The 21386-nt window shown below is 33.6% G+C and overlaps 2 protein-coding genes, 1 non-coding gene and 1 pseudogene across 4 annotated transcripts; 1 reads left to right on the top strand and 3 right to left on the bottom strand.

Moving 5' to 3' along the window:
- Positions 1 to 4452: 4452 nt before the first annotated feature.
- On the bottom strand, positions 4453 to 5815 carry LOC107903316 (DNA repair protein XRCC3 homolog). Its single transcript, XM_016829333.2, has one exon. The coding sequence runs from the start codon at positions 5645 to 5647 to the stop codon at positions 4757 to 4759; it is 891 nt and encodes a 296-aa protein (XP_016684822.2). The 5' UTR covers positions 5648 to 5815; the 3' UTR covers positions 4453 to 4756.
- Positions 5816 to 8091: 2276 nt separating this feature from the next.
- On the bottom strand, positions 8092 to 8164 carry TRNAR-UCU (transfer RNA arginine (anticodon UCU)). Its single transcript has one exon. It is a non-coding gene; the product is annotated as a tRNA-Arg (tRNA).
- A 51-nt stretch (positions 8165 to 8215) lies between these two features.
- On the bottom strand, positions 8216 to 15571 carry LOC107907488 (uncharacterized; annotated as a pseudogene).
- LOC107907489 (uncharacterized protein At2g29880-like) lies at positions 10615 to 13729 on the top strand. 2 transcript variants are annotated; one of them, XM_041092981.1, is made up of 4 exons: positions 10615 to 10901; positions 12185 to 12252; positions 12527 to 12898; positions 12974 to 13729. In XM_041092981.1, the coding sequence occupies exons 3-4, from the start codon at positions 12533 to 12535 to the stop codon at positions 13568 to 13570; spliced, it is 963 nt and encodes a 320-aa protein (XP_040948915.1). In that variant the 5' UTR covers positions 10615 to 10901; positions 12185 to 12252; positions 12527 to 12532; the 3' UTR covers positions 13571 to 13729. The 2 variants fall into 2 exon arrangements, with proteins under 2 accessions (XP_040948915.1, XP_016690374.2); XM_016834885.2 differs by lacking the exon at positions 10615 to 10901 and having other exon boundaries at positions 11468 to 12252.
- Positions 15572 to 21386: the final 5815 nt, after the last annotated feature.

Genomic DNA, 21386 nt, shown 5'->3' with positions numbered 1-21386 from the left:
CCTTGCTGATAACAATGTCACCTTGCGTAACATGTTCCCGAACAAAATGATATCTGACATCAATGTGTTTGGTCCGTTCATGAAACATCTGATTTTTAGTCAGATGTATGGCACTCTGGCTATCGCAAAATACAACAGTGAAATCCTGTTGTAAACCCAAACTGCTTACTAGACCTTTCATCCACAATGCTTCTTTCACTGCTTCTGCTAACGCCATATATTCCGCTTCAGTCGTAGATAAGGCTACGGTAGACTGTAACACAGCTTTCCAACTAATGGCTCCTCCAGAATAAGTGAAAACATAACCCGTCAGAGATCTTCTTTTGTCCAGATCTCCAGCATAATCAGAGTCCACATAGCCCGTGACACTGCTAGTGCAGTCACTCTGATCATATACCAAGCATAAATCTGCAGAACCTCTCAAGTACCTGAGAATCCATTTCACGGCCTGCCAGTGTTCCTTGCCAGGACAACTCATGTATCTGCTGACCACACTAACTGCATGTGAAATGTCTGGACGAGTGCAAACCATTGCATACATCACGCTTCCAACTGCACTCGAGTATGGAATGTGAGACATTTGCTGCTTTTCTTCATCAGATTGTGGTGACAACTCTGCAGAGAGTTTGAAATGTGGTGCCAACGGAGTACTCACAGTTTTCGCTTTATCCATGCCGAAGCGTTGAAGAACCTTTTCAATGTAGTTCTTCTGCGACACACGAAGCTTGCCCGCCTTGCGATCTCTGTGAATATCCATGCCCAAAATTTTCTTGGCAGCACCCAGATCCTTCATCTCGAACTCACCACTCAACTGCGACTTTAACTTGTTGATTTCCGACATGTTTTTGGAAGCAATTAACATGTCATCAACATACAGCAACAAATAAATGTGCGAACCATCTGAGAGCTTCCGATGATAGACACAAGCATCATAGTCACATCTTGTGTAACCATGCTGAATCATGAAGCTATCAAACCGCTTGTACCACTGCCTTGGGGATTGTTTCAATCCATATAAAGACTTCTTTAATAGACAGACATGGTCTTCTTTACCAGGAACTGTAAAACCCTCTGGTTGACGCATGTAGATTGTTTCCTCGAGCTCACCATGCAAGAACGTCGTTTTTACGTCAAGCTGCTCAAGTTCTAGATCAGACTTGGCCACCATGGCAAGTAATACACGAATGGAAGAATGCTTTACGACTGGGGAGAAAACTTCATTGTAGTCAATCCCCTCTTTCTGAGTGAAGCCTTTAGCAACCAATCGTGCCTTGAATCTAGTTGCTTCAACCCCTAGGATGCCTTCCTTTTTCTTGAAGACCCATTTGCAACCAACTATCTTCTGGTTACTTGGCGGCTTAACCAACTCCCAAGTATGGTTCTTGTGAAGAGATTCTATCTCCTCACTCATAGCAATTGCCCACTGTGCCGACTCATCACACGTGACAGCCTCATTATAACTGGAAGGTTCTATACCAATGGACTCCGCCACACTGAGCGCGAAAGACACCAGATTAGCGTAACGCGGATTTGGTTTGATTTGTCTCTTCGTTCTTCCAGTGGCAATGCTATATGGTTTTTCTTGAGGTGACTCATCTTCATCGGAATCTTGCACCTCAACTTGATCATCCTGGACTGAAGTACCTTCCGTAGGAATTGGAGCGTCCACCTGACACTCCACCTGCTTCTCAACACCGTGATCTCCCATTCTATCTGACTCCTCCTTTTCCCGGGAATTTGTGGTGGATCGAAGCATGGATGACTCATCAAAAGTCACATCTCTGCTGATGATGAACTTGGACGAAACCGGATCAGGACACCACAACCTGTATCCTTTCACCCCTTGGCCGTATCCAAGAAATATGCATTTCTTCGCCCTCGGTTTGAGTTTTCCCTCATTTACATGAGCATACGCAGGGCAGCCAAACACTCTTAAACCAGAGTAATCAGCAGGAGAACCAGACCATACTTCCTCAGGAGTCTTCAGCTCAATAGCTGTTGATGGAGATCTGTTAACCAAATAACAAGCAGTATTAACAGCTTCAGCCCAAAATTCTTCACCGAGCCCAGCATTTGATCGCATGCAACGAGCTCGCTCCAAGAGAGTTCTATTCATGCGTTCTGCAACTCCATTTTGTTGTGGTGTTCGACGAACAGTGCGGTGTCTCACTATTCCTTCATTTTTGCAGAACTCATTGAATTCACCTGAGCAAAACTCCAAGCCATTATCCGTCCGGAATCGCTTGATCTTCTTTCCTGTTTGATTTTCGATCAAAGCTTTAAATTGCTTGAAGTTGATGAGAACCTCATACTTGCTCTTCAGAAAATACACCCAAACCTTTCTCGAGTAATCATCGATAAAGGTAAGCAGATATCTGTAACCACCTTTAGAAATTGTCGGAGAAGGCCCCCAAAGGTCAGAATGGAAGTAATCCACTGTGCCTTTTGTCTTGTGAATCCCAGTGCTGAACTTTACCCGAGTCTGCTTACCGAAGACGCAGTGCTCACAGAAATTCAACTTTCCTGTACACTGCCCAGACAATAATCCTCGTTTGCTTAGCACCGATAAGCCTCTCTCGCTCATATGCCCGAGCCGCATATGCCATAACTTCGTGGTGTCAGAATCTAGATCATCTGATGATGACACTCCCGCAACACCTGTAACCGAGGAACCATCGAGGAAGTAAAGGCCCCGCTCCAAATTACCACGTATCACAGTCAAAGCACCCGAGAATACCTTGAGAACTCCACCTTCAGCAGAGTACCGAAAGCCTTTCTTGTCCAACGTACTCAAAGAGATCAAATTTTTCTTCATTTCTGGAATGTGCCGAACATCAGTTAGAGTTCTAACAATACCGTCAAACATCTTTATACGAACTGTGCCAATCCCCATGACTTGACATGCGTGGTCATTTCCCATTAGTACTGAACCAGAATGCTTCTCGTATGTTGAGAATGCATCTTTCGAAGTACTTATATGAAATGTAGCTCCCGTATCAAGAATCCATCTCCCACCAGCGTAAGAGTCGGATACTGCAAGAACGATCTCGGCATCACTTGAAGAATCTGCATCAGCTACATTCGCACGATCATTTTGTTGCTCCTGTGATTCTGATTTCTCCTTCCTTTTCGGACAATCTACCTTCATGTGCCCGTACTTCTTACAGTAGTAGCACTGTATTCTCTTCTTGGACTGCGATCTAGGATGGCTTTTACTTGAACTTCCACCGTTTGCCTTGGATCTTCCTCGAGCAACCAAGCCTTCGCCTTCATTGTTTTCGACCACCTTACCAGTGATTTTCTTCCTCAACTCACTGGAACTTAAGGCATTTTTCACCTCCTCTAGAGTCAGGTCATCACGACCGTACATCATTGTATCAACAAAATTCTCATACGAGGGAGGCAAAGAACACAAAACAATTATTGCTTGGTCCTCATCATCGATTTTGTTATCGATATTATTCAAATCCATGATAATGGAATTGAATTTATCCAGGTGCTGGGAAACAGGTGTACCTTCCTCCATCTTCAGGGCATAGAGTCTTTGCTTGAGGTAGAGCCGGTTCGTCAATGACTTCGTCATGTACTTGCTCTCTAACCGGAGCCACAAACCGGACGCGGTTTTCTCATCCGCTACTTCTCGTAGCACTTCATCTCCTAGACATAGCAGAATAGCACTATGTGCTCTTTCTAGCATGTCATCCTTTTGCTCTTCCGAAAGCGTGCTTGGTAATTTATCTTTACCAGACAATGCTTTTAGCAATCCTTGTTGAACCAGCACTGCCCGCATCTTGATGCGCCATAAAATGAAACTATTTTTCCCGGTAAATTTCTCGACATCATACTTAGTCGATGAAACACTTGTAGCCATAATTTGGAACCTTTGAATGAATGATAATATTTTCTTCCTGATGTGAAAGATCAGACAAAGCTGCAGTCACAGGGCAATTCAGAAAATATTATCACTCCTTCAACTACGCTCTGATACCAATTTGTTGCGGAAAGGATCGATTCGAGAACTCCGATATGACTACAAGTAAATTGACCGGAACGAAAAATAAAGTGAACACAAGGATTTACGTGGTTCGGCTTTAATGCCTACGTCCACGGGCAGAGGCGAAAAGAAATTTCACTATAACAAGATGAAGATTACAAGTGTTTTACACTCAAGACACAACCCGAGAACCTCACAACTCTCAACCCCTATAGAAAACCCGAAAGCTAAAATCCTAGCTTTCAAAGAACAAGCTTTGCTCTCTCTTGGTTTGGGATGATTAATATGGCTAATGAACCTCTCTATTTATAAGAGAGTTCAAGGACATAATTGTCCAAAACTTTGGCAAAGATTTGTGGTTGAAAATGGACACCAACAACCATCCACTAATCCACTACCACCAACAACCCACTACCAACAACAACAATCCACTACCAATTTTAAGCCATTTCTTAACATGAAATATACTCCTCCTAGCTCAAATATATAAGACTTAGTTACATAAAAGCATATATAATATCCATAATTTACAAACTTATACTTGAAGAGAAAACACAAAGATCTTTGGGAAATCATTGTAGAGTCTAGAGTCACTTATGATGAACAACAACAAGGATAAATTGAGCTGAGAACAAAGAAAAGCAAAGTGATTATCTCTTCTAAAGTCAAATCATAAATTAAAAAAAAGGGTATAACTCAAAACATTCCAAGTCCTAACATAGCTACTTCCAGATGATTTCTTAATGTACAAAATCCAACCAGTCAGCTATCTTTCAACTCCAAAAGCCCTTCTCTAGTGATCTCAAACTCACAAGATGATTCGGGCAAATGGGGTGCGAAAACAACATAAAGCTTTCTCATTTTTTTCTTAACAAAATCACAGCTTTGCCCATTTGATTTTTCATTCTCTTCACGAATAACCTCTTCATTCCTCGATAAGAATAACCTTGAATTAACACAATTAGCCCAAGCTAACCCCAGGGCAGGACAAACCCGCCTACCTGACGTATGTAAACATACTAAATTCCCAATCCTCAACCCATTTATCCCTTCATTAGGTCCTACCAAATCAACCACCTGATTCGTCACCAAAACAGCTAAATTAAACCTCTTTGCAAGCGCCTTTAACTTGGAAGAGATCTTAAAGAACAAGGATGATCTCCTCTTAAGCTCAACTGGGGTGTTGTCGAAATCAGACCTAAACAAAGCAGCGATTGAATCAATCACAATGAGACGAACCGGCACTTGGTTTTTCGAATTTTCGATGAAAGGATCTGTTTTAGACATAATTTCGAGCAGATGATCAGCAGTATGTACACTCTGCACAAATATACGATCACAAGGGTTGTCGTTGACGGGGAAGTGATGGGCATTTGAGGAGCGAAATGAAAGGCATAACTGGTGAAGGCGGCGAAAGGGGAAGGGGAATTCAGTGTGCAGATAAAGAGAGGAGGCGGCTAGACCGCCATGGGAAACGGGGAGTTGGGCATGGAGTGACAGTTGGAGGCAGATTTGGGTCTTGCCGGAACCACTCTCGGCGACGATCTCGGTTATCGAGTCGCAAGGGATGCCGCCGTAGAGCAAGCGATCAAGGATTGGGCAACCTGTCGTACATTTTTGGGAGGTTAATTGAAGGAGGCTTTGCGGCGTCATGTTTGCTCAAAATTTTTATCATTTCTCTCTGTCAAAAGACTGCAGAAAATGGCGCCTTTTTTTTCAAATAAAACTCGATGGAGGCAATTTGCAAAAGTGAAAATTGGCAATTTGTAAAAGTGAAAATTAAGTACTTAATATTTGAGTTAATATAACATTTGATGCTTTGTGATATTTAATCTAGTATTTTTTTTTCATTTAAGTTTTTTGTTATTTATGAATAAACACAAACTATCTATATTAAATTATTATAATTGAATAACTTGCTACTTTATCAGCCCCAAGCACAGCTATTAACTCTTCTGAGATATTTTCAAACATCTGTACATCTATATTCCTCTCCGTAGCTATTTTAACAAATTGATCAGGGACTTGATTTCTCTACCTTAGAATATACTTTATTTGTCATTGTTCTGTAGTTTGTAAATTCACATGAATCTTCTTTACCAAAGTTGAAGTTGAGTCAACCAAATGAATATTTTGAAGAGCTTTAATGACATCTAGACTATCTGTATAGATCAAAACATTATCATATCCCCTTTTTTGAATAAGGGTCAGGCCATCTAAAATTTCTCAGAGCTCAACATCGAAAACTGAACAGAGCCGCAAATAACAATTGTATTTAAGGATCCATTCCACATTTTAACAAACAAATTTTGTTACTCAAATTTGTACTTAAAATTCGCATAGAGGTTAACAGTGTTAAAATTATGTTAAAATATTAATTAAATTAAGTAAATATAATTTAGAAATTTCTGAAATTTGTATGAAATTTTACATACATATTAAAATTTTAGAAAATAATAAAAATTCAAAAAGTATTCTTAGCATAAATTTTGCCTTTGGACTCAAAGCGAGTAAAGGAGATTTATATGGGTAAAATTTACTAATTAGAAATTTATGTAATATCAACTTATTTGGAGTTTTATGGGAAAGCTAGATTTGAATATACACAAAAGCTTCACAGTTGCAGCCAGAACTAAAGCAGTTAGTGTTTCTCCGAAAAGCTAGCTACATTCTTAACATATACAAAAACTTAAAAGTTGAGTTGCAGTTAAGAGTTCCAGTTCAAAGCTATGCTAGTATTCACAAACAAAAGGTTGCAGCTGATGGGAATGGAAATCCCAAGTAAACCCCATCTACCTCGATTTCATATCCCTGAAACGACCCGGCTTTGATGGTACTGGACCCAGCCTGATCCCCTACATAAACATCATACAACACCTGTTATTATAATACATATATAGTGATGCAATACTTTGGTCATTCAGATAGTTAAGACATACGACTTACCATTTCAAAATAAATACTGTCGAGAACAGGTGAGTTTCGTAGTCGAATGGGAAACATGCTAATAATTCCGCTGCCTCTTTCAGAACCTAACAAATAACAATGAATGTAAACAAATGTTGGGAATAACATACATGGAGAGTACAAGCTGATACATCAACATAAGCAGTCCCCTAAGAAGGGATAAGCAATTTGTCTTGGTCTTCCATTTTCCATATCAATATGGATCTCATTATAGATAAGCATTGACAAGCGAGGGTGCATGGAATATGCAGTACTGGTGTTGGAAAAGTTATATGTATTCCTTCCCCTGTATACTTAAAAGATTTAAAGCTTGGCCCAGAAATCATGAATTGACAATCAAGTTGAGTATCTTCATCAGCTACGGATTCTGTTATTTCCGAGTGTGGGAGCATAAACATGAACAGCCTTCTCAATTAGATATAACTTTTCCAATTTGGGACAAGTAGAGAAGAGTCAATGCACTGAACTATCATCCATTCAATTAGATATAATTTTGCAGCATGTGAAGAAAGCAGCACTAATGTCACTCTGCTTTCGAAAATAAAAAACCACCAAATTCTTAGCTGGACTAAGTCTATATCAAAACAACCAAGTTAACCACCCATCAAACTCCAACTGGTTTACTTTAACATAAAATTCCACTAAAATTTACCCATATATCTCCTTTACTCCAAGACAAAATTAGTGATATTTGGAGGAATATCTAAGAGGGTTTAACAAATCTATTAAAAAATTAACAATTTTAAAAAAATACCTAAAATTTTAGAAAATTCCATAAACAAAATATAAAGTTAAAAATTTCAAAAAGTAAAAAATAAAAATTTATTGAAATTCGATCAATTTCGGTCTTTTTTTTTAAACTTTGTAATATATATTTTAATTTAAAAATAAAATATTTTTTTCAATTAGAAATATATAATTAAAATTAAAAAATAATGATAATATAACATAAAATTTGAATTTTTTTAGATTTTTAAAAAAGTTTTGATATTTTTTAAATTATTATTTTGAACTTTTAATTTTTTTAACAATATAAATATACTTTTTGAAAATTTATTTTATAAAGTTTTAATATATATTTAGATTTTTAAATTTTTATATATTTCGAACGGCAGGAAAAAAAAAACGTTCACACCCAGTGGGACTCGAACCCACAATCGCTTGATTAGAAGTCAAGCGCCTTATCCATTAGGCCATGGGTGCCTTGTTATAAGGTTAGCATATATAATATATATAAAGTTACAAATTAGAAAGTAGCAAATTTAAAGCAATGCATATCAATTTAAATATTAATTTCAAGCAAAAATACAAGGGTTATAAAGGTAGATAAGTCCTTGATAATGCAACAACCCTTCTCAATGGAATATTTATCAAGAACTATGAAGCTTAAGCTCACATTGCAATGTGAGTGTCCATGTTACAAAATACTCTTGCAAGAATGCATATATATATATGTACACACACCTGACTACCAATGCATTTACAGAGTATATAGCAAGCAAATATAGAATGACATCCAACTCCTGTATAAGCCAGCTCCACAACATCTTGAAAACAACGGGAAGGGAGCCACCATCACAACTATTGTCAACAATGGATTCCCGAGCCCTGAGGACATAGATCATCCAACACCTGAACCAAAAGAATAATCAAAACTTAAACTGTGTCATACCAGCAACTTTTTGGTATTTGATACATTGAGCACCCACCACTGTTAGTTATTAAAAGATCAAAGCAGTTTTTTTCTAACTAAGGCACATTAGAGCCACCTCAAAAATAATACTGGGTTAAGTTTGGTATCTTTGACTACACCCACAAAACGAAATACTAGTTGCCGCATTGCAGAGAAAAACATGTTGCTGTATCGCAAGGAGATAGGTTTACCTGTTGTATGATCTACAGGGCATAGCAGCCAATTGCTCTCAACTTGAATACAGTACAAAGGGTACTGCATTGCATAACAAACGAGAGGGTATGTTAAAGCATGAAAAGATGGTTATTACAGTTATTATAGCCAATAAAAAAGAAAAACATTCAACTGATCAACTCAAAATTTCTTATGTGTACAGTTAAGAGTGGCCAAAAAATAAGAAAAAAGAAAGAAAACACGGATGCCATAGAAGAAATGCTATATTCATCAAATTTAATGGCCATTTTGCATTTTTTTTAACCAAATATGGCATATGCTTTCAAGTATGCAAAGTCGTAGTTTACTTGGAAATTAAAAGCTCGAATTCGAATAGAGAAAGAACTTACCGATTAGAAAGATGGCTACCATTAAAACGAGTTTGAGTTGCAATGAATAACTAAACTGCAAGTGCACTGGACTTCGTAATTGTCTCTGTAACCCACCAACCCGGCCAAAACACTGCAGTACATTAAGTTTATTAGACTCCGAGATAACTTAACAAACCTTCATACAAGAAATGTAGCATAGCATAAAATTCAACAAAACAAGAAAAAGATCATGTATGTGATGCCCCTCCCCTGTTTCTTACCTGATTGAATAAATTAAACACACACTTTGCCTGTGTTAGTTCTCCACACCTTTGCTTACTGAAGAAAGGCTTGGATCCTTTTTCCTTAGGTGTAGCCTCCATGCCAGACCTCATTTGGTTTCTATCTGCGTACTCATCAGCAATTACAATTTTCAATGAACCAAAATTTGGCGTGCTCCATGTTCTTCTTGTACCGGTTGTTCTATCTTGTCCCGAACTAACATCATCTGTCTTTCCAGAACTTTGCTCATCTTCTACATCAATGAGACACTCAACATCTTTACCAAAATCATTTAAACTTTTCACTTCAGGCATATTCCTGTAGCAAGTAGCATTGATATTAGGATTTGTGTCCTTTCTCCTATGAGAATTCACCAAAAGAGTGTTTTCCATAGATTGTTGCAAGCTGGGAGAGGTTCCAGAAAGGAACATGGCTAAATCATCACATTCTTGTTTATCCAAATCTACCCACCGAAGGGGCTGCTTCCCTCCTCAATAATAGCGTCTTTTAATGCAGCTTCTACACGGCATATCTGACTCTCAATGGCAGCAACAAATTGTTTGTGCCTAGATGCTCTATTATCGTCACAACCATGTCCACGGCTCAATCTTATAGCTCTCTCAAACTCTTCCAACTGAATTTACATACACAGTTTAACACCAAGCAATTATGAAAATTAGCAATTAGCAACTGAGGTAGGTTTTTCTATTACAAGATACTAAATTCAAAACTGCAATAAAATTCCCAAACCCTCGAACTTCCTAAAAATGGATAAAAGGTAATGATATCTAGCAACTGCCAATGTCCTAACCGTTATAAGTGTAAGCTTAAAGACTGAAGCAGAAAAAAAGGTAGCATACCTGCCATTTAGCAGTACCTAAAGCAGTTTGCAGTCCTCGACAAAGTTCAGCCGTATCTGAAGACTTTTGCCCTTCTCTCATCTCTTTGATCCACATCCTGTACACTGATTCCATTCTGGAAAATAGAAACCATAAGCATGATTAAATTGTAGAGAATCCCCAGATTTAACTTCTACTAAAGCTTCATTAAGTATTTACAAGAATGTTTGAAGCTGAAACTTCTTATAAACATAAGAGCCCGTTTGGTTGGATGTAATGGGAATACCATTACAGCCCGATTCGGTGGGCCCTACCTATTCGGATGTTTGGTTGGACGTAATGCCCTATTACGGGCTGATTACATTACGCCCTTATTCGTCATATTTGATGGTTTCCATTCCGGATGGAAAGGTCTGTTTAGTTGCGTTTTAGGTTGTCCCGAATCCTTCTTCCCTGTTTTACCCTCCCAACCCGAAAGCCACCTCCACCCTCTCCCTCCTGATTTCTTCCGGCCTCATCGTTTTCGAGCAAGAACTAGGGCTCTGTCAAGGTTATTGATCTCCACATTCCGACAAGGTTGCGTTGATCTCCATCCTTTCTAGGTATGTTTTGAATTCTTTTTTTTGTTTGAAACTTGTAAAAAACAATGTTTGCTTTTCATGGAAATTACCAACTGCATTGGTTTCTTGATTGATTTTCATGGAAATTGAATGGTATTTCTCTGTTTCTCTGTGCTAATTTTATTTGTATTTTTGTGAAATCCAAATCCTGACGACAAATATTTCCAAATCTTGAAAAATCAGAAAGGCTCATTACAAGCTGTTACATAAGGATCTTCGGCGTCATTGCATGCGAACAATGGTAGCTAATTTTGTATAATCCTCCTCTTCTTTTATTTGAAACCCAAATAAAAGGAATTTCATTTTTGTGTTAAGCAGGAAAAAAAAGGAGAGGCAAGCAAAAAAGCTGCATCCTTTTCCTCACGCCTCTGAATTTTGTATTTTATTTATTTATTTTTTCTCTGCGCTTTCTCAGCAACCAAACACATCCTTACACAATTATTTTACTCTTTTGAATGAGTATACACACTTGGCTTCTTTGAAGGTTTTAACTTAAAGAAGAGAAAATTTGGCTTTTTCCAGCATTTTCATCTGCTGCTTCTGCACTAGTCTTAATTATTTGGACTCTCGAGCTGTTCTACGGTTTTGAGATCGATCGAAGCTTTCAATTACTCACTTGGATTTTGAAGTAGTTCCTTTTTAAAAAAAATATTTTATTTAGGCAAGTATAGAAAGTTTTGGTATATCTGCTTCTTTTTCTTTTTTCCTCTTTCTGGTTTGCTATTTTTTTCTTGCTTGGATCGTTTCAGATTTGCAAGATTTTGTGGTTCTTAGGCTTGATACTTGTTTGTGTTCCGAGAAAATAGAGAAATATGGAAAGAAAAGTATCTAATTCTAGCAATTCTTTAGAACTGCTCATTAAAAAAATAGATTATTTAAATTATTATTGTATTTCTAAGCAACCAATTGGAAAGCTCCCTTTATAAACAGGATAGTGGAAGTTAAACGAAGCTTGAAGATTTCAAGGAACTTTTAAGTTAATATCAAATCGGTTTAAATTTGCTGAAGGCTTGTCTGAAGTTGTGATGTTTTCCACCTGTTTAAAGTATCGTATGTTCTAGTTGTGCTAGTTTAGGCTTTAATCATCTTTCTTCTTTGAACTTGTTAACGTTGACGGAGGATTGAAGAGCATTTGGGTCTGTATCTTAAACAATGTTGCCGTTTTATTAAATTATATATTATTTCAGCCTATTTCAATTTCATTTAGGTATATTATATATGTACAGTTTTGTCGACCATAACAGACTTGTGTTCTTCAAATGCAGTGAGTAGAGAGATCAATCCCAAGTATCTCCAAATAAACCCTCAAGAAAAGCTTTCCAATTCAATCAAGGTAAAAATTGTCTGTCCTAACATTCTTTCAACATGTTTTCCCTTTTATGTTATTTTATGTATATAGTTTGTGAAACTTTGGTGGTGTTTTTGTGTTTATTGTATTGTACTAAACTTGTTGAATTATAATTTGATTTCTTTTCATTCATCATGTGTTATAATTTTATTCTTTATGAGTTTTTTATTCATGATATTGAACTCAATTTTAATTTTATAAAGTGTTCACATTATGATTCATGATATTAAAGTTAATTTTAATTTATTTTTTTCTTAAGATAATTATGTCAGGTGTTCCAGAATCAATTGTTCCTTCACAATCATCTCGAGGAACCAAAAGGAAATGGGTTCCAGAAGAAAATGCAGCACTGGTTTCCTGCATGGTGGACTTGCACAATATTGGGACATTTAACGCTGATACGGGGTTCAAAGCCGGTTACTTAAACGAGTTAGAAAAAATGCTAGAGAAAGCTTTACCTAATGCGATGTTGAAGGCAAGACCTAATATCGAGTCCAGGATTAGGTTACTGAAAAGAGATTGGTCAATAGTGTATGACATGCTTAATGGCCAAAACAATAGCGGTTTTGGTTGGGACGACCATAGGCAGGTCATTGTTGCTGAAGATGCGGTCTGGGACTCTTATTTAAAGGTAAGAATGAGTTCAACTCTTTATTATCCTATTCTTACTAAACTTATAACTAATATGATTTCCTCGTTTTTGTAGAGTCATAAAGAAGCCGGTCAGTTCAAACATCGTAGTTTCCCTTACTACGACCAACTTACTGCCATATACGCAAAAGATCGAGCGACTGGGAAAGACGCTCAAACAGCCGCTGACGTTCTTGAAGAAATAAATGCTGAGGATGTACCTTCTGCAGATATTAATGAAGACAGAAACGAATACTATGATTGCGATGCTAATGTCTCTTTCGATGATATGGATGTTTCTGCCACGGAGCCGCAAACAGACAAAAACCAAGGGGGTTCCTCATCTTCAAAGAGGAAAAAAAAGAATTCTGATACAACTGGTCATTTTTCTTCTTCAGTTAATGATGCTGCCACTTTATTGGCTGAAAACATGCGGGCAATTGGCGAACAAATCAGTAGGAGTATTGCCTCCGATGTAGTAGTTCACCAGGGCATCCAACAGAAAGCGGCAAATTTATATCCAACCTTATGTGAAATAGAAGGTTTAACTATGGATGAACGGTTTCAAGCATTGAGTAAAATTCCGGATCATCCAACTCAAATGGTAGTTTTCTTTAGTCTACCTTCTGATGTACGGTTGGAATGGATTAGAAGATTTCTTGCTGACCATTAAAATTTATGGTTTTGTTGATGACATTTTCGTAACTTTTTCTGTTTGTAATATTTGGGATGGTATGTCATATACAATGTTCTAACTTTTTGATGTGGCAAAACTGTATAACATATAGATTGTGACATAGAATTTCATGAATCTCATTTAACCTTTTGTTAATATTCATTGTTATTATGTTTATGCAAAATATAATTCTAAAGTTATTTATTACTGCTAATAATTTTTTATTGTAGAATATTTAAATTATTTGTTCCACAAATGATATTTTAGCACATTAAATATGTATTGCAGTTTAATAATAATAAAGTAGATTATAAATTATATTTAATAATAATTATTTAAATTATATTTTATAGTATTATATATTATGATTTTAGTAAATTCATATAAGAATAAGAATTTTATTAAATTATATATTATTATTAAATTATATTTAATAATAATTATTTTAAATTATATTTTAGTATTATATATTATGATTTTATTAGTAAATTCATATAAGAATATTTATTAACAATTTTATTAAATTATATATTTTATTAAATTATATTTTATAACAATTATGTTAAATTATATTTTAGTATTATATATTATGATTTTATTAGTAAATTCATATAAGAATATTTATTAACAATTTTATTAAATTATATATTTTATTAAATTATATTTAATAATAATTATTTTAAATTATATTTTAGTATCATATATTATGATTTTATTAGTAAATTCATATAAGAATATTTATTAAAAATTTTATTAAATTATATATTTTATTAAATTATATTTTATAACAATTATGTTAAAATATGATTAAATTATTTATTATTTATATTAATAATCTTATTAAAATTTAATAACAATAACAATAATCATCTAACTTAAAAAAATTCTGCTAAGGGTATTCTAGTCATTTTAGCTTTTTTCCTTATGTTATTACACCTCTGTTCCATTCAACCAAACACAAGAATACCATTACGCCTCTATTCCATTACATTCAACCAAACAAAAGAATTACCTATTACGCCTCTATTCCATTACGCATCTATTCCATTACGCCTCTATTCTATTACAGCGAACCAAACGTGCTTCAAGAACATTTGAAGCTAAAACTTATTATAAACAAAAACCCATTTTAAATAATGTTGAGGCTGAAACTATGTACAAACTTTATTATCAGGTTGATTACTAATATTAAGCATTCAAAAGCTCAAAATATTGGCTTATTTTCTCTCTTCTTTCAGAAGATAATTTCATAAGCCAGCATCTTCATTAAAGTTTGCAGAGCACATGCATATAAAGGAGAAAAGCCACCACTAAGAAAAACAACAAATTGTAGATTAAGTGACGAACAAAATTATCCTAAAACAACACAAGAAAATTAACAGAAAAATTACTTCAAATCCAACCCAATAATAACACAATAAAACACTAATTTATACGAAGATTGCTAGTACTAAACCAGAAATTAAAAAGCACAACCATTTCAAACAATCCCCTTAAGAAAATGCCCACATCACCAACCAAACCGCATTAAACGAAGGCAAACATTATAATTTCTACAAAGGAGCTAAAACCCAGAAATGATAAAGCCATGAAAGGAAAAAAAAAAACAGAACATACACATCGGCGGATTCTTGAACCTCTTCTGCTGCAGAAAAGAAGGCGTCTTTTTGCCATAAATCAAAACTATTTACAACCATCATCTTCTCTACCCTCGAAAAAGCTTGGGTGAGATAAGAGATTTGCAAAACAAAAAATCTGGGTTTTCTTTTTCTTTTTCTTTTTACTCTACCTTTCTCTTCTTTGCTAATAAGAAGCAAAGGAGAAAGAGATAGAGAAAGGAATTGGAGAAAAGAAGCAAAAAAGAAAGAGAAGGCTGAAGAAGCGAAGAAACGATTTTCAATAATTCTCTTCTCTTCTCTTCGGCCTTCCTTTCCTTTGCTTTCCTCTCTTTGCCTTTTTGCAGGTTTTCACCTTCTCTGTTTCCTTTTTTTTCGGTTTAAATTATTTGGTAAGAATCACATGAAGAAACTTATATTAGTAGCATTTAGCTTATTTATTGAAAAATTAAATAAATTAGTGTTTATATATTAAATTAAAAAATAAATTATCATTTTATTAAAAATTTACTCACATTTTAATATACAAAAATTAACTTTTAACCATAAAAATTGATGAAATTTTTAATAGAATAATTAATTTTTTCTTTAATCGGTACAGATCTTGTTGCACAAGTTGGTATACGACTATACTTCTTATATTAGATGAGTTGTTTAACCCTTTAAAAATTGTACATAACCGCAAACCTCTTGTATTATTGTTTTTAATATTAGTGAATTTTTCTTCCTCTACCCATGATTTTCCCTGATAAAGCTTTTTCCATGAAAATTTTACATTTTTTTTATTTTTTTAATTGTTTTGCGATCATTCCAACTGTCATTATCTAGTATAACACCCTGTTTTTTAGTAAAATTGGTAAAATATAATTCGAATCTTAATACAAGGATCTCCTAGTACTTTTACCTTATTTTTTAATCTAATTCTATATTTGTATTTGACAAATATTATCTATTTTGGTACTATTGAATTTTTAGTATTTAATTTGAGTTTAGAGTTGATTTGATGAAAGTCAATTACTAATATTATTAGGTTTAATTTTTTAATGATATTGTTAAATAAAATAAATTTAGTGTTAATTTAATTTTACATTTAATTTAATCCAATAAATATGATTTAATTTGAATTTTAGAGTTAATTTGATGAAAGATAATTGATAATATTATTAATTAATTATTTATTTTCATCAAACTAACTCTAAAATCTGACTTAAACACTAAAAAGTATCATTATTAGCTTTAGTTACAAAAATATATAATATTTGTTAAATACAAATACCAAATAAAATAAAATAACAAAAATACTAAAGAAAACAATGTTAAATTCAACTAACAAATTATCTATTAATTTTTTTTCATTTAATTTTCTCTATTTCGGTGTATTACTATTGGGTTAAAAAACCCGAGGTTCTATCTGCTGTTTCTTTATACCGAACTTTTATTTATTACGACTAATCAAAACATTCCACGTTAACCCCGGCAATAGTTCCGTCAAACGTGTTTGAATTATAATGGTTGGTTTAATTGAAATTTTAAAAGATTTAGAAGCAGGTGGTGTGGCCGAATGTCGACGGAAAATGACAAAAAGGGACAAAGGTGGCGACCGCTGAGTTGGACCGCCCATTTTGTACAACGACAGCCAGTGCATTTTGTGTCTTTCTCATAGGCCATATTTAACATTTATTTAAGTAGGTCCTTCCAAATGCAATATTCTAACACTATATAGTAAAGGAAATTAATTAAAATATGATAAATTATATAAATATTTTTAAATGTTATATAAAACAAATTAGTGATTTATCAATATTTAAATAAATATAAATGATTTTAAGCACCTTGATAAAATATACTACTTTTAAAATCATATTTCTCAAAATAGTAGCTCGAATTTCTTTAATTTTTAAACCAATGTCAAATACATAAATTTATTTAGGTAATTAATGATTAGAAAAGGTGAAGGAGATTTGTTGATATCAAAATTTACATTATTAATAAATGATTGAAAGAGGAATTGCATCTTACATTATCATCTCCCTTACTTCACTCATATTATACTCAACATGTGAAATATTTTTTTAATGCTAAAATAAAAGCAAATATGACTTGGATTTTCGGCACTAAAATTGTATTGGATGCTCATTTTGCTCACATGGAATGCACTTCAATTTTGATTAATTTCCACAGCAAATGAAATAAATAATTGCCTATTTCACCACGCAAAACCGAAGTCCACTGTCTCCAAAAAAACATGGTAGCAAATCGCATCCCAATACAGCAATACAAAAAATGCCTTTCCACTCAACCACACTTGAAAAAGTGCACCATGCCTTTGACAAAATATATATCATCCAATGCCAATGGTGAAATTTGATACTCATGGCCCGTGGTTAGTGTTATTATTATTATTATTAAAAAAATTATTTAATAACAAAAAATGGTCCATGCGCCACATACAAAGGCAGCAATCAGCAATCATGGCCTGTTTGACGAATCCATTATTTTATTCAATTCAAATTTGCATCTCAATCATGGCTAATTGTGTTTTTATTTTTTTATATAATAAATTAATTTATCTATGTTAAATTAAAAAAATAAATTTGTTATTTTGTTAAAAATCTCATTAACTTTTGTCATTAAAAATTAATATTTATACATCAGCATAAAATACACGTGACATGTCACGTGTCACTATCTAATCAATTTGTTAATGACCTTAATTTTTAACCATCATAGATTACATTTTTTAAAACTAATTTACTTATCTTCTAATTTCTAAGTGACAAAACATAAACTAAGTTCTATTACCAGAGCTACCATCGTTTCTCTCTACACAAAAAGCATAATATTAATAATATCAAATTGAAAAGAATTTTTGGCAGTATAGCATAAGTAACTCCAGAATCCAAAAGGAAGTTGGACACTGGAAGAATTGATTAGAGCCCAATCTCCAAAACTAACATGACGGTCCATCAATTTAAAGTTTGCCTAACAGGCCCAACTTATCCAAGGCCACCCACCCGAATGCAGGCAAGTCCATTTCGATTTTTTTACTTCCTCTCTTGCAATGACCACTTACTATTGCATCGAATACACTTCAACAATTCAGTTTTATGAAGTATATCTGTATTTTCCCAAATTACATATTATTTTGTAATAATTTTTAATTGAATTGATAATAATATTAAATAGTTCCTTATTTTCCACCTGCCAAGCACGACTACAGTGGTAATAAGTCAGGTTTCCACGCTGCCAATTTGGTGTGGATTCGAGTAGGTGGAAAACGAAACGAAATTGCTTCGTATGAAAGTAATGTATTTCCTTTTCCCTTTCATGAAAAAAGGCGTGAACCATGTGTCCATATTTTAAAATTTTAAATTATAACTTACCATGGGTGTCAAACTCAATCTTTTTCTTTTTCTTTCTACATTCTCCCAACAGAAAATGCTGTTTTCTTTCTACTTTTCACATTTCTCGCTTACACTCAAAACATGAAATTAAGATGAGAAAATGCACAAATCGTTTAGCATACTAATATATTTAAAAAAAAAAAAAACATGTCAATGTTTAACTTTTATTTTTATGATTTAAAATATGTGATCATAAGTACTTGTACATGCTACAAAAAAAATCAATATTTGTATAAAATATCATTCCTTATTTATTATATTTGTGAATGTATTGTATTTGCATTAGTGAAATTAAAAAAAATATATTTACGTAACAATATTATTTCATATATAGATATATATAAACAGTACTCTTTTAAGATTCTATGATGAACTTTTTTTTTGTTGATTTAAATTTATTTGAATAATCAGAATTTTATTCCAAAGAGATCAATAAAAAGTAAAAGCAGATACAGTCAGAAATCCAACGTAATATATTCCAAAAGTCTGTATTAAGGTCCAAAGCAAGAAATAGAATGAAGTAATTAGAAAGGTTGATTAAATTACTGGGTAGAGTTCTTTATTCCATGGTATGTACTTTTGTTTTCTATGATTCTCCAGATGTTTGTACAAATCACAATTAAGTGGTCTATTATTTATTATTATTACTGGGTACTGATTATTTGATTCTGCCATTAGCATCTGATGCCCGATCTTCTTCTTTGTGTGTGTGTGTCTCTGATATTAACATCCATTGGCTAACAATGGCTACCATCGGGGTAGAATACTCATAGGGCCGCATGAAAGACTAGCAACAGGGCTGCATTTAGAATTTTTTGTTGGAATTTAATACCAATTTTGTTAAGATTTTATCAAAATTATCATTCCATTTTACTGCTTCAATAATGAATTTTGGTCATACGAGATAATGATTTTATTTTACGATCAGATGAATTAGGAGTTAAATTATATTTTGTTATTTTTATTCAAAAAATGAGCAAATTAATCTAATTACGTTAAATCAAAAAACAAATTAATCATTATGTTAAAAGTTTCATCCATTTCCAATGTTAAAAAATTAGTTATTGTACGTGACATCAGGTACACGTGACACACTACATATGATTGTCTACTTACTCCATCAATTACACAAAATTTTAACAGTATAAATGAATAAAACTTTTAACAAAATGTACAATGACTAATCTGCTTCTTTTTTAGTTGAGTGCAAAATGTAATCTGACTCCTAATATGTATTAGAACCTTAATGGGACTTTTTACGTACTTTAAATCAACATAAACATTTCTTTTAGTAATATTTACCAAAAACCATATTAAAAACTTTTAAGTTTCACCATTTTCTCTCATGTGACTAGGGAGAGTATTCATTTTTCCAATCGGTTCAGTCAATTTTTTTTATCAAATCAATTTAATTAACCATAACCTACAAAAATCAATCAAATTGAGTTAAAGTTCAATAACTGACATAACCCAACCGGCTTAACCTATTTTAATTATTGGATATTATGTTGTCCTATAGAGTCATTTTAAAATTTTAAAAATTAATAAACCCATAACTGTGAAAGTGAAACTCACACAAAACAACCAAACCGAAAATTGAATATTATATTTATGCATCAACCATGAACGTAAAGTCGTAAACCCTTGGTCTAAATATTAGGTACGTCAATTTTAAAATACATTGGAATATGATGGTGCATAAATATTCTCCACGGATTTCACGTTATGTGTGCCCTTTATTTTCAAGGACTCTTCTACATCCATTGGAAGAGCGTAGGTCCTCGAATTATGGACCTTTTCAACTTCACCATCATACCCCCCCCTCCAAAAAAGAATCGAAAGATTGGATTCGAGTTTGAAAATGTGCTACAAAGAACGGCGACCATTTATTTTCATTATTATAAAAATCCAACCATTTTTACGTTGTTCGTCTCTTATATATCCCAAATATTGCCACTATATATATAATGGCCAGTGTTTATCCACTCACAATTCTCACTTTTTATTCTTAACATCCCCATATTCGTTCAAAAATAAAAGGGTATTTTCTTTTTTTATTCATCTAATTCTAAAAATTACAAAATAGTCACTTAAACTTTTTTGTCACCCAATTATCTTAAATTTACAAAATAGTCAGCTAGTGGCCAAAAAATATAAAATTAAATAATTAGATGATCATTTTATAACTTTTCATAATTAGATGACTTTTATAATAATTTTACCCAAAAACTAAAAGCCGGCACCGCTTTGAAAATTCATTCTCTCGTACAGTTGTCATTATTTCGATGGTTATTATATGCTTTATTTTTGGTTTTCATAATAATTGCGATGAAATTAAAAACAGAAAAAGTGTGGTGGGACTATAATTTAGAACCTTTACACCAAGAGCATTGGCAATTAATGTACTTTGAATTCGGTTTGTGGGACACTTGGTGTCTACATATAATGGGAATTATGAGAAAATAATAAAAGTTGGTTTGTAATTTTCTATAGAAAACAACTTTCAAGTGTATTTGTTGGGGTAGCATGGGATTGTGATTTGTCTCAAATACCCGCATGAGTGCATGGCCCATGGGCCATGGGGTGATTGGTCAATTCAAAACAAAGCTGTAAATCGGTTTGTATTCAGAGAATGTTGCTATAACCCAGTTGTATAATTCAAACTTTCATCAATCAAAATTACATCAACTTTTATTTATTATTGTGCTCATGCGTTTCAACTGTTCAGAGTACATCAACTTTTTTTTTTATATATATATATAATTTTGGTCAAATTATGAATAATTGGGTTTT

Source organism: Gossypium hirsutum, chromosome D05 (genome assembly GCF_007990345.1).
Source record: "Gossypium hirsutum isolate 1008001.06 chromosome D05, Gossypium_hirsutum_v2.1, whole genome shotgun sequence".
NCBI lineage: Eukaryota > Viridiplantae > Streptophyta > Magnoliopsida > Malvales > Malvaceae > Gossypium > Gossypium hirsutum.
This window is presented reverse-complemented; position numbering and strand designations above follow the sequence as displayed.